General features: G+C 41.8%; 1 protein-coding gene across 1 annotated transcript in view; it reads left to right on the plus strand.

The window, feature by feature from the left end:
- The window catches only part of LOC139366026 (ecto-NOX disulfide-thiol exchanger 2-like), a 156,007-nt gene that overhangs the window by 112,038 nt on the left and 29,927 nt on the right, over positions 1-14,042 (plus strand). The window contains exons 9-11 of the mRNA XM_071103105.1: positions 3,365-3,567; positions 5,193-5,333; positions 13,427-13,483. Of these exons, the coding sequence (XP_070959206.1) occupies positions 3,365-3,567; positions 5,193-5,333; positions 13,427-13,483 (401 nt within the window). The remainder of the gene's footprint in view (positions 1-3,364; positions 3,568-5,192; positions 5,334-13,426; positions 13,484-14,042) is intronic.

Below are 14,042 nucleotides of genomic sequence, written 5' to 3' on the forward strand. Positions count from 1 at the left end.
AGTGGGAATGGGTTGGTGCTTCTACATTAATACAGTGCAGAGTGGGAATGAGTTGGTACTTCTACACTAATACAGTGCAGAGTGGGAATGGGTTGGTGCTTCTACACTAATACAGTGCAGAGTGGGAATGAGTTGGTGCTTCTACATTAATACAGTGCAGAGTGGGAATGGGTTGGTGCTTCTACACTAATACAGTGCAGAGTGGGAATGGATTGGTGCTTCTACACTAATACAGTGCAGAGTGGGAATGGGTTGGTGCTTCTACATTAATACAGTGCAGAGTGGGAATGGGTTGGTGATTCTACACTAATACAGTGCAGAGTGGGAATGGGTTGGTACTTCTACATTAATACAGTGCAGAGTGGGAATGGGTTGGTGATTCTACATTAATACAGTGCAGAGTGGGAATGGGTTGGTGATTCTACATTAATTCAGTGCAGAGTGGGAATGGGTTGGTGATTCTACATTAATACAGTGCAGAGTGGGAATGGGTTGGTGCTTCTACATTAATACAGTGCAGAGTGGGAATGGGTTGGTGCTTCTACATTAATACAGTGCAGAGTGGGAATAGGTTGGTGCTTCTACACTAATACAGTGCAGAGTGGGAATGGTTTGGTGCTTCTACATTAATACAGTGCAGAGTGGGAATGAGTTGGTGCTTCTACACTAATACAGTGCAGAGTGGGAATGGGTTGGTGCTTCTATACTAATACAGTGCAGAGTGGGAATGGGTTGGTGCTTCTACACTAATACAGTGCAGAGTGGGAATGAGTTGGTGCTTCTACACTAATACAGTGCAGAGTGGGAATGGGTTGGTGCTTCTACACTAATACAGTGCAGAGTGGGAATGAGTTGGTACTTCTACACTAATACAGTGCAGAGTGGGAATGGGTTGGTGCTTCTATACTAATACAGTGCAGAGTGGGAATGGGTTGGTGCTTCTACACTAATACAGTGCAGAGTGGAAATGGGTTGGTGCTTCTATACTAATACAGTGCAGAGTGGGAATGGGTTGGTGCTTCTACACTAATACAGTGCAGAGTGGGAATGAGTTGGTACTTCTACACTAATACAGTGCAGATTGGGAATGGGTTGGTGCTTCTATACTAATACAGTTCAGAGTGGGAATGGGTTGGTGCTTCTACACTAATACAGTGCAGAGTGGGAATGGGTTGGTGCGTCTACATTAATACAGTGCAGAGTGGGAATGGGTTGGTGCTTCTACACTAATACAGTGCAGAGTGGGAATGGGTTGGTGCTTCTACATTAATACAGTGCAGAGTGGGAATGGGTTGGTGCTTCTACACTAATACAGTGCAGAGTGGGAATGGTTTGGTGCTTCTACACTAATACAATGAAGCGTGGGAATGGGTTGGTGCTTCTACACTAACACAGTGCAGAGTGGGAATGGGTTGGTGCTTCTACATTAATACAGTGCAGAGTGGGAATGAGTTGGTACTTCTACATTAATACAGTGCAGAGTGGGAATGGGTTGGTGCTTCTACACTAATACAGTGCAGAGTGGGAATGGGTTGGTTCTTCTATACTAATACAGTGCAGATGGTGCTTCTACATTAATACAGTGCAGAGTGGGAATGGGTTGGTGCTTCTACATTAATACAGTGCAGAGTGGGAATGGGTTGGTGCTTCTACATTAATACAGTGCAGAGTGGGAATGGGTTGGTGCTTCTACACTAATACAGTGCAGAGTGGGAATGGGTTGGTGCTTCTACACTAATACAGTGCAGAGTGGGAATGAGTTGGTACTTCTACATTAATACAGTGCAGAGTGAGAATGGGTTGGTGCTTCTACACTAATACAGTGCAGAGTGGGAATGGGTTGGTGCTTCTACATTAATACAGTGCAGAGTGGGAATGGGTTGGTCCTTCTACACTAATACAGTGCAGAGTGGGAATGGGTTGGTGCTTCTACACTAATACAGTGCAGAGTGGGAATAGGTTGGTGCTTCTCCATTGATGCGGTGCAGAGTTGGAATGGGTTGGTGCTTCTCTCCTGTCAGCTGCCTTGTGCTGAGGGTCGATACTAAAGCCTGTCACGTTGTGGAAGGGGAATCGGTTGATGAGGCTCCCTGATCAATACACACCTCACCCAAAACCTCCTCGCCTGCTGGCTCTCTCTTTGTCTCTCTCTCTCTCTCTCTCTCACACAAGTCGATGACTCAGAGGTCTCTCTCTCAGCTCAAACAGGCAGATAATGCCAGATACAAAGCAGGCAGCTGGAGTCCCTGTGTTGAGTTACACACACCCATGCACGCACGCACACACTCATAAACACACACACACACACACACACACACACACACACACACACACACACACACACACACACACACACACACACACACACACACACACTCTATGCTGGGCCTCCCTCCCTCACACACTCACTCTCAGGTCTTATCTCCCCAGCTCAGCCACTCAAACACACCCTCTCATTACATTACACACATCCCCCTCCGACAGCTGTAAAGAACAGACTCTCCTGTCAAAGGAACAGGGGAAGAGTAGTTCTCATCACACTGTCTCTCCTCTCTGTCCAATAGGACAGGTTAGGATTTAATGAGCAGTTTTCATCACACTGTCTCTCCTCTCTGTCCAATAGGACAGGTTAGGATTTAATGAGCAGTTTTCATCACACTGTCTCTCCTCTCTGTCCAATAGGACAGGTTAGGATTTAATGAGTAGTTCTCATCACACTGTCTCTCCTCTCTGTCCAATAGGACAGGTTAGGATTTAATGAGTGGTTCTCATCACACTGTCTCTCCTCTCTGTCCAATAGGACAGGTTAGGATTTAATGAGTGGTTCTCATCACACTGTTTCATGTCTGTTCAATAGGACAGGTTAGGATTTAATGAGTAGTTCTCATCACACTGTCTCTCCTCTCTGTCCAATAGGACAGGCTAGGATTTAATGAGCAGTTTTCATCACACTGTTTCATGTTTGTTCAATAGGACAGGTTAGGATTTAATGAGTAGTTCTCATCACACTGTTTCCTGTCTGTTAAATGGGACAGGTTAGGGTTTAATGAGTAGTTCTCATCACACTGTTTCCTGTCTGTTAAATGGGACAGGTTAGGGTTTAATGAGTAGTTCTCATCACACTGTCTATCCTGTCTGTTCAAACGGACAGATTTTATTAGTAGTTCTCATCATACTGTGTGTGGTGTGTGTGTGTGTGTGTGTGTGTGTGTGTGTGTGTGTGTGTGTGTGTGTGTGTGTGTGTGTGTGTGTGTGTGTGTGTGTGTGTGTGTGTGTGTGTGTGTGTGTGTGTGTGTGTGTGTGTGTGTGTGTGTGTGTGTGTGTGTGTGTGTGTGTGTGTGTGTGTGTGTGTGTGTGTGTGTAGGCCCTGTGGCCCAGGTGGAGGCCCTAAAGGAAGAGAATGACTCTCTGCGCTGTCAGCTGGACGCCTACAGGAACGAGGTGGAGCTGCTGAAGCAGGAGCAGGGCAAGAACCAAGAACACACACCTCCACAACACAGTGAAGAGGACACCATCAGGCAGCAACAACTAACCTTTCTACAACAGGCACTACAGGGAATGCAGAAGGTACTACTTCTACCAGACATACCCACTGTAGTTAACTTCTTGCAGCAGTTCCTGCTTTGGATTTATTTTAATCAATTCCACAGGAATTTTTCATTTCCTGGTTCCATACAGATATTAAACCCCTGCAGATTCTGGCTAGTGAGACTCATAATCCATTGGTTTGGCTTCCTGGGGTGACCAGTCGTATTGAGGAAAAGTTACTTTTAATAGAGGTGGATAGAGAACTGCCCTCCCAATCTCACACACACACACACACAACACTGACAAAGAGGGAGTAGGGATAGAGAGAGGCGTAGAGAGAGAGAGCAAGAGGGGTGCACTCTGAGAGTAGGATGGATCGAGAGAGGCGTAGAGAGAGAGAGCAAGAGGGGTGCACTCTGAGAGTAGGATGGATAGAGAGAGGCGTAGAGAGAGAGAGCAAGAGAGGTGCACTCTGAGAGTAGGATGGATAGAGAGAGGCGTAGAGAGAGAGAGCAAGAGGGATGCACTCAGAGTAGGATGGATAGAGAGACTTGGCAGGAAAAGAGTCATTCTAGAATCTGATCAGTCTGCTGACCTAGACGCTGTACACAAACTAATACCAGCTGGAGGGGTTTCTAATAAAATATCCCCCTCAGGGAAACAAACTGTTGGTTAAACAACCCTCAGGCAGGAAATCTGTTGCTTCCATCACCTGCTGGGTCATCAAATATCCTCAAGTGGTCAACGGTCATGCTCATATGAATAGACAGATGGTAATTACATTTCCAATTTCGACATTGCCATGAAAATATTAAAAGAATGGATAAAAATGAGGAGGAAGAGACGAAAATCGAATACTCCTTATTGCTCTGTGCTAAATTGTGATATCAGGCAGGCTCTGGCAAATTTCCATAACATTTTATCAGCAGGTGATTTGAGTCTGCCCAGGTTCTGTGAATTTCTTCCACTTCTGAGTCATGTAATACTTACGTATTTCCGCCTAAACCCAACTGAGACTGTGATATAGTTTTTTAAGAAATGGATAAGGAGAAAGGACTTTTCAGCTTCTACATGGTTCTGACCTACATAGAGAAGCTATAAGCTAAAAGTTCCTTACTCGATGGCAAATCCTGAAACATAAGGGTTAGCACCGCTGGCTAACATGGTTTCCTCTATGGAGCTGATGGATAAAGTGTTAATAACCTGCATGAGTCATATGCCTGTAGTAAGCAAGAATCTGTAGCTGTGTCTTCTCTGTCTTAAGGATTAGTTAGCATCTGTAGCTAACTGTGCCTTGGGTTAGGTATCATCTGTAGCTAACTGCTTTCTCTGTCTTAAGGATTAGTTAGCATCTGTAGCTAACTGTGCCTTGGGTTAGGTATCATCTGTAGCTAACTGCTTTCTCTGTCTTAAGGATTAGTTAGCATCTGTAGCTAACTGTGCCTTGGGTTAGGTATCATCTGTAGCTAACTGCTTTCTCTGTCTTAAGGATTAGTTAGCATCTGTAGCTAACTGTGCCTTGGGTTAGGTATCATCTGTATCTAACTGTGCTTTCTCTGTCTTAAGGGTTAGTTAGCATCTGTAGCTAAATGTATCTCCTCTGTATCAGAAGTTTAAAGGTGAGTTACGGTATGTGGCTCACTGTATGTACTCTGTGTTTGCAGCAACTGTTGAAGATGCGTGAAGAAAAGAAACAGAGGGAGGCAGAGTTGGAGAAGAGTGTGGAGGACAAACAGCAGCTGGAGAGCCAGGTACAGAGCCTCAAGGAAGGACTGGAGAATCTGAATAAAACACGCACACACCAGGTCAGTAACACACACACACACACACACACACACACACACACACACACACACACACACACACACACACACACACACACATCCTATCATTGTGTGTTTTTGTTTTACCTTGTTTTATTTAGTATTACATTGTTATTGATTAATGTATTGTTGGGGTTAAAGCTTGCAAGAAAGGCATTTTACTGTATTTGTGCATCTAACATTTGTGTGAGACATTGCTAGATAATGTCAGCCATCTTGTACTCATGTTCCCTGATACAATAGTAATGAGAATGAGGAGGGATGGGATGAAGGCTCTCAGTCAAGAGAGAATACTGTGTGTGGTTCATGAGTTTGGCTGGCTGTAAAGACTGCTGGGGTTTGAAATGTAAATACCATATCTGATTTGTGCTCTAATAAGAATGAAATTAGTTCTAAATGAGTTTCAATGTATGAGAAATGTTTCCGAAATAACTAATCAGCTACCAGAGCCCAGGCTGTGGTAGACATTAATGACATTTATTCAGTTTCAAAAGTTTTACATTTCTCCTTTTTTTTTTTTTACATTCCTCTTATGGACCTCAGGATGGTAAGAGATGTGCTTACTGCCTATCAAACATTGACTGAGACATGTCATTTAAAAGGCCATTGAGAGAGAGCAGTCATTTAAAAAGCCAGAGAGTGACAGTACAATCATTTAGATCACCATCCATAGAGAGAAATAAACTGGTCATTTCCAAAGCTATAGAGAAAAGACTGGTAATTTCAAAAGCTAGTGAGGGTAATTTCAAAAGCTAGTGCGGGAGATAAGTGTTTCCAGTTTCAGAGATTTTGTAGTTCGTTCCAGTCATTGGAAGCAGAGAACTGGAAGGAGAGGCGCTGCTATGGTGACCAGCGAGTTGAGATAAGGGGGGACAATACCTAGCAGGGTCTAGCAGACAAATCCAACCAGGAAGTGGGAAATCTGAGGTTTGTAGTTTCATTTAAATGATTGCCTATCCAATATGCTGTGTCTATGGGGCCAGATTGCACTTCCCAAGGCTTCCAGCAGATGTCAACAGTCTTTAGAAAGTTTGAGGCTTATATTGTGGAAGGGTGTCGAATAAGAGCTGTTTCAACAAGTGGACTAGGCTGAGGCCAATCAGTTGTTTACTGCGCGGTCCCGCGGGCGCGCCGTTCCTTCTTTTTCCTCTGTTATGAATACGCTATTGTCCGGTTGGAATATTATTGAAGATTTATTATAAAAAGACCCTAAGAATTGATTGTAAACATCGTTTGACATGTTTCTACAAACTGTAATGGAACTCTTTTGACTTTTCTTCTGGATTTTGCGCCTTTGGAATAGTGAACTAAACGCGCAAACAAAACGGAGGTATTTGGACATAAATATGGATGTAATCGAACAAAACAAACATTTCTTGTGGAAGTGGGAGTCCTGGGAGTGTATTCCGACGAAGATCAGCAAAGGTAAGTGAAGATATATAATGCTATTTATGACTTTTGTTGACTCCACAATTTGGCGGGTAACTGTATGGCTTGCTTTTATGGCTGAATGCTGTTCTTAGATTATTGAATATTGTGCTTTTGCTGTAAAGCTTTTTTTAAATCTGACACAGTGGTTGCATTTAGAACAAGTTTATCTTTAATTCTATGTAAAATATGTATCTTTCATTAAAGTTTATGATGAGTGTTTATGTTATTTGATGTGGCTCTCTGAAATTTCCCCGGATGTTTTGGAGGCATTTCTGAACATGGCACCAATGTAAACTGAGGTTTTTGGATATAAATATGAACTTGATCGAACAAAACATACATGTATTGTGTAACAATGAGTCCTGGGAGTGTCATCTGATGAAGATCGTCAAAGGTCAGTGATTAATGTCATCTATATTTCGGCTTTTTGTGACACCTCTTTTTGGTTGGAAAATGGCTGAATGCTTTCTGTGACTAGTTGCTGACCTAACATAATGATATGTTCTGCTTTCGCCGAAAAGCCTTTTGAAATCAGAAGCTGTGGTTGTATTAACGAGAAGTGTATCTTTAAAATGGTGTAAAATACTTGTATGGTTGAGGAATTTTAATTATGAGATTTCTGTTGTTTTGATTTGGCGCCCTGCAATTTCAGTGGCTGTTGGCGAGGTGGGACACTAGCGTCCCGAACGATCCCAGAGAGGTTAAGAGCAGTTGGAGGACACGGAAGGAGAGTTGTATGGCATTGAAGCTCGTCTGGAGGGTTGTTAACACAGTGTCCAAAGAAGGGCCAGAAGTATACTGAATGGTGTCGTCTGCTTAGAGGTGGATCAGAGACTCACCAGCAGCAAGAGCGACATCATTGATGTATACAGAGAAGAGAGTCGGCCCAAGAATTGAACCCCTAGGCACCCCCATAGAGACTGCCAGAGGCCCGGACAACAGGCCCTCCGATTTGACACACTGAACTCTATCAGAGAAGTAGTTGGTGAACCAGGCGAGGGAATCATTTGAGAAACCAAGGCTATCGAGTCTGCCGATGAGGATGTGGTGATTGACAGAGTCGAAAGCCTTGGCCAGGTCAATGAATACAGCTGCACAGTATTGTTTCTTATCGTTTGCGGTTAAGATATCGTTTAGGACCTTGAGCGTGGCTGAGGTGCACCCATGACCAGCTCTGAAAACAGATTGCATAGCGGAGAAGGTGCGGTGGGATTCGAAATGGTCGGTAATCTATTTGTTGACATGGCTTTCGAAGACCTTAGAAAGACAGGGTAGGATAGATATAGGTCTGTAGCAGTTTGGGTCAAGAGTGTCCCCCCTTTGAAGAGGGGGATGACCGCAGCTGCTTTCCAATCTTTGGGAATCTCAGATGACACGAAAGAGAGGTTGAACAGGCTAATAATAGGGGTTGCAACAATTTCAGCAGATCATTTTAGAAAGAAAGGGTCCAGATTGTCTAGCCCGGCTGATTTGTAGGGGTCCAGATTTTGCAGCTCTTTCAGAACATCAGCTGACTGGATTTGGGAGAAGGAGAACTACTAGAAATAATAGAACATTATGAAACATCTAAGAAGCCAGGCCTGGTATTTATAGCAGATTTTGAAAAGGCATTTGAAAGGGCATTTGGTAAGACTGGATTTTATTTATAAATGCCTGTTTTTTCAATTTTGCTAATTCTCTTATAAAATGGGTAAAAATAATGTATAGCAACCCCAGGTGTAAAATCGTAAATAACGCTTACTTCTCAGAAAGTTTTGAATTGTCAAGAGGAGTTAAGCAAGGGTGTCCATAATCACCATATCTATTCGTTATGGCCATCGAAATGCTAGCTATTAAAATCAGATCCATTAACAACATTAGAGGATTAGAAATCCAAGCCATAAAAACAAAGGTGTCCATGTATGCCTAATGACTCAAGTTTTACAGTCAATTACTAATATACTTATAATCTTAGTAAAAATATTTATCTTGATTCTATTCAAATCGATTCTATTTGATTAGAAAGATTGAAATTGTATGTTAAACATCACAGCATAGTTGAAAGATATTTGTTTCATAGAAACCCAAAGAGGGTGGCCAGCAGAGATAGATGGGATGGGCTGAGGGAAGCTGAGGTTTGGGATGTGGAATTGAAGACAAATGGGAGTGGAGTTGCTGTGCGGGAGACAGAATGATGATCAAAGATAAAAGTAGTTTTTTTAAAGTCCAAATGCAACATAATAAAAAGTAAGTTTGAATGACACTGAGGGGCAGTGTTTTTACAACTAATGTTGGTTTGCCTGAGGCTGATGCCGTGCAGGTGTTTGTACACATGCATATACACACACTCTCATTCAAATAAACTCATACAAGAACACACACATACATGTAATAGTACCAGACATGCACACAAACATATACAGTTGGCTTTGCTGTAAGGATTTTAGTTGTCCTTGATGTCCTTTGTTTTTATTTTATTTTGTTTTTGTTTATTTATACTTTTTTTGCATTGTTGTTTTCTGTTTTCTTCTGTCTTTTTATTTTTCTCTTTAGTTCATTCTCTTGGTTGTTGGTGCATTGGGGGGTTCTTGGGGGTGGGGAATGGAATTAATTGTATTTTATATTTTATTTTTCTACTTGGAGGGGGACTGTGGGAGGGGTCTCAAATGGTTGAGGGACAGCTATTGGGTTCATGTTTTTTGGCCTAGTGGGAGATCTATCAACATGACCTTGAGCAGGGCATTGACCCTGGATGCTTCTGTGTGTCACTCTGAATGAGAGTCTGTTGGATGACTGGTATGATATAGTTGTTGAGCAGCTTCACCGCAAGTATATTGTATGTTTTGGATGTTCAATAATAACAAATAAAAACTTTAATTTTTATCTCAATCTCTTCATTCAAAGACTCAATCATGGACACTCTTACTGACAGTTGTGTCTGCTTTAACGTTGGCTGAGTACGATTCCAGAGGGAGGGTTGACAAGAGCATGACATTCCTGTTCAATCAGCTACTTAATTGGATAAAGTTAATACTGATATGAGAGAGTCTAATGGTGCGTGGTCCATATTTGATTTCTTATTTTCCAATCGAGACACATTTTCTCTTCTCTGCCTCCCGTAGCCGCTTGGCTAGTTGTTTCATTGACTTTGTTCATTTGTAATTTTAGACCTGCTGGCTGGGTAATACATGTTATTTCATATCAAAGAGAGTCACATGGTTGTCAATATCTGGTTTAATAATGACGCTGTACATTAGATTGCCGCTAGGCACTGAAATGTGACCCCTTCCAGTGATTCATGGTGAATATGGTAATTAAAACACGTATACACGTAGAGATGAACCCTTTCCAGTGATTCATGGTGAATATGGTAATTAAAACATGTATACACATAGAGATGAACCCTTTCCAGTGATTCATGGTAAATATGGTAATTAAAACACGTATGCATGTAGAGATGAACCCCTTCCAGTGATCCATGGTAAATATGGTAATTAAAACATGTATACATGTAGAGATTAACCCATTCCAGTGATCCATGGTAAATATGGTAATTAAAACATGTATACATGTAGAGATGAACCCATTCCAGTGATCCATGGTAAATATGGTAATTAAAACATGTATACATGTAGAGATGAACCCCTTCCAGTGATCCATGGTAAATATGGTAATTAAAAACATGTATACATGTAGAGATGAACCCATTCCAGTGATTCATGGTATTATGGTAATTAAAACATGTATACATGTAGAGATGAACCCCTTCCAGTGATCCATGGGTAATACGGTAATTAAAACATGTATACTTGTAGAGATGAACCCCTTCCAGTGATTCATGGTTAATATGGTAATTAAAACATGTATACACATAGAAATGAACCCCTTCCAGTGATCCATGGGTATAATGGTAATTAAAGCATGTTGTCGTGTCTTTACTATCATTAACTGAAGACTTAGTTTTTATCAAAGATTCTCTATAATTATTATTACGCGATTAAACTGATTAATCATGTAACTGTAATTAACTACGAAGTCGGGACACCAAGGAAAATATTCAGATTACAAATAATATAATAATAATATAATATAATATAATTTTCCTAATAAACCTTTTCAAATATTTTCATATCTGATCAATTAGTCTTCTAAATTAATTAATGATTTACTTTACCTCACGTTAGTCTCATTCCAAACGTCGTAAATTGTTGGTTATCTGCACGAACCCAGTCTTCACTATGAGTCATCCATACATCAATTGTCTTAAATCATTTATTTACTAACTAAGTAATTCACAGAAATGCATAAACAAACAGTTGATAGTTACAAGGAAATGATAACAGAGTTTCCCTAGTGGGCTAAACCGGCATGGCAGCTTGTTGTACAAAAGGGAAGTGGGGGTCGACGGAGATAAGACAACACACAGTTGATAATTATAACAATTGAAATGCCAATCCTTTGCACATGAACGCATGAACGCTCACTCATTCGGGAACAATTGCAATCAATATATATATTTATGCTCAGTGTGTTGTCGGGATCTCTGCTGAAAAGTTAGTTTCTGTTGGAGAGTTTCCGTCCTCTCTCTCTCTCTCTCTCTCTCTCTGTCGTGGTTAGAATGGATAGTTCAGAGTGACATTCATTCATGTCGTTATGGATAGATGTTTCGGCGGTTGTCATTCTTCGCGTTCAATGATACAGAATTCCTAGCTGCAGACTAGTAATTAATATCAAAGACTTGTTCTTATTCTGTCGGTATCGACAGTCTAAGAGTTTAACCACGTGGGATGGTTAAAAGATTCAGCAATCGTCTCAAACCTTGGCCCTCTTGTTATCGAGGTAAGCTGGTCTGCAACCTTTGTCCTCTCGTGATTGAGAGAAACATGGTCTGTTGAGAAATTCTCAAGGTGGGGTTTTATTCGGAATTGCAGAAAAGGGCCTGTCCCAGGATGCCCAACCCTAACTGGGCTCATGGGCGGTCCTCTGATTTAGTTAAAAGGGAATTGTAGTTTCCTTCATTAAAAGGTCCAAAATCACATTACACAATTTTACAAACAGTATCATCCTCACACATTCATCTTATACAACAATTAGATGTAAACCTCATATCTGAGGCTATTATATAAACAGCGTTATGGTAATGTGGCCGTACCGTCTCCCATGAGCCCCACAAAATTGCACCAAACGGACCAGTTCGTAGCTGGATCTTTTATACCTTCTCTGGAACATAAATTGTTGTTCGGACCTCAAGTTCTGTGAGGTGGAAGAAATTCCTTTGTTCTCTATGAAAATTCACTCTGTCTCTATACTGTGGCCATGAGGAGATCATCTCCTCCAGGAATTTACGACCTCTCTGACCACAGCAGCCTAATTGTAGGAGACAGAGAGAGGGGGATGGTACTCGCTGTACCCAAAGTGGGCAACGTCATGACAATGTATACACACAGAGATGATCCCCTTCCAGTGATCCATGGTAATATTGTAATTAAGGCATGTATACACGCAGAGATGAACCCCTTCCAGTGATCCACGGGTAATATGGCAATTAAAGCATGTGTACTCACAGAGATGGATCCCTGGAGACTCATCAACAGAAGATAGAGAAATCAATTTGAGGAAAGCGTTGCTAGATTTGTGGCCATTGTGGAATGATTGTGTGTGCTGCCAACTTGCCATGTTCGGCAGATTTCTGCATGCCATCATCAGTTAACCCCAGAGCCCCATTCACTGTCCAATCTGTCACCAAGCATAATGTATTAAATCTTTTTCGGTTACTGTACCAACAACTGAATTTTGATCTGCCCGGAGTACCCCTGAAGTACCCCCTCATGTGCATTTTACCAGGAAGCCTATGGTCTCATGAGTCTTCTAGGACCCGTGGTTGGGAACCACTGTTCTAGAGCAGGTCATTCTATTAACAGACAATCTCATCACCAGAAGAACACATTTGATTCTCTCAGTGTCCCTTCATCTAGAACCACTGAAACAGGCTTCAGCTAGGACCAGTGAAACAGGCTCTATCTAGGACCACTGAAACAGGCTTCATCTAGGACCACTGAATCAGGCTCTATCTATAACCATAGAATCAGGCTTTATCTAGGACCACTGAAACAGGCATGATCTAGGACCATTGAATCAGGCTTTGTCTAATACCTTTTTTGCACGGTTGGTTAGAGCCTGTAAGTAAGCATTTCACTGTAAGGTCTACACCTGTTGTAATCGGCGCACGTGACAAATCAACTTTGATTTGATCAAAGACCACTGAATCAGGCTTCATCGAGGACCACTGAATCAGGATGTCAACCATTTTAATAGAAAATGGAGATACACACCACTCACTGTGTGAATACCAGTTATGAACAGAGGACATTTTGACATCCAATTATGTTTGGTTCTTACTCGTGGAAAGAACACAGATTAATATGTACTATATGTCTCTGCTTGATCTGACTGGATTCTATATCTGATTGCACCTTACAACATACCCACTCAAACTATTCAGGGCTTGTATATGTGATGTTGACCTCTCCTTCACGGTGTTATATAGTGGTCTTGCCTGAGGAGAAAGTGTGTCTGTACGTTTGTGTGAGTGTGTCTGTCTGTTTGCATGGGTGTGTGACATGATTGTCAGTGACGGCTTTTCTCATTTTTATGATTGACTCTAGCTGGAGACATCACCGCGAGATGACAGAGGGAGCGAGGAGAGTGCTGATCAAGTCAGTGTAAGTGGAAAAGAGATGTGATCCTCTCCAACCCTCTCTCCCCCTCTCCCTCTCCCTCTGTTTCCATACTCTCTCCTTATCTCTCTTTTTTTCTCCCTGTCTCTCTAGTTTTCTACTTTCTCTGTGAATCTCTTCGTTTCTTCCACTCTGTTTCTCTGTTCCTCACTCTCTCTGTTTCTCTGTTCCCCACTCTCTCTGTTTCTCTGTTCCCCACTGTTTTTCTCTTCCTCTTTGTTTCTCTCTTTTTCTCTCTGTTTCTCTGTTCCTGTTTCTCTCTTCCTCTCTATTTCTCTCTTCCTCTCTCTGTTTCTCTCTTCCTCTCTCTGTTTCTCTCCTCCTCTCTCTGTTTCTCTCTTCCTCTCTTTTTCTCTCTTCCTCTGTTTCTCTCTTCCTCTCTCTGTTTCTCTCTTCCTCTCTCTGTTTCTCTCTTCCTCTCTCTGTTTCTCTGTTCCCCACTCTGTTTTTCTCTTCCTCTTTGTTTCTCTCTTCTTCTCTCTGTTTCTCTGTTCCTGTTTCTCTCTTCCTCTCTATTTCTCTCTTCCTCTCTCTGTTTCTCTCT

The sequence above is a fragment of the Oncorhynchus clarkii genome, chromosome 14, assembly GCF_045791955.1.
Source record: "Oncorhynchus clarkii lewisi isolate Uvic-CL-2024 chromosome 14, UVic_Ocla_1.0, whole genome shotgun sequence".
Classification (NCBI taxonomy): Eukaryota; Metazoa; Chordata; class Actinopteri; order Salmoniformes; family Salmonidae; genus Oncorhynchus; species Oncorhynchus clarkii.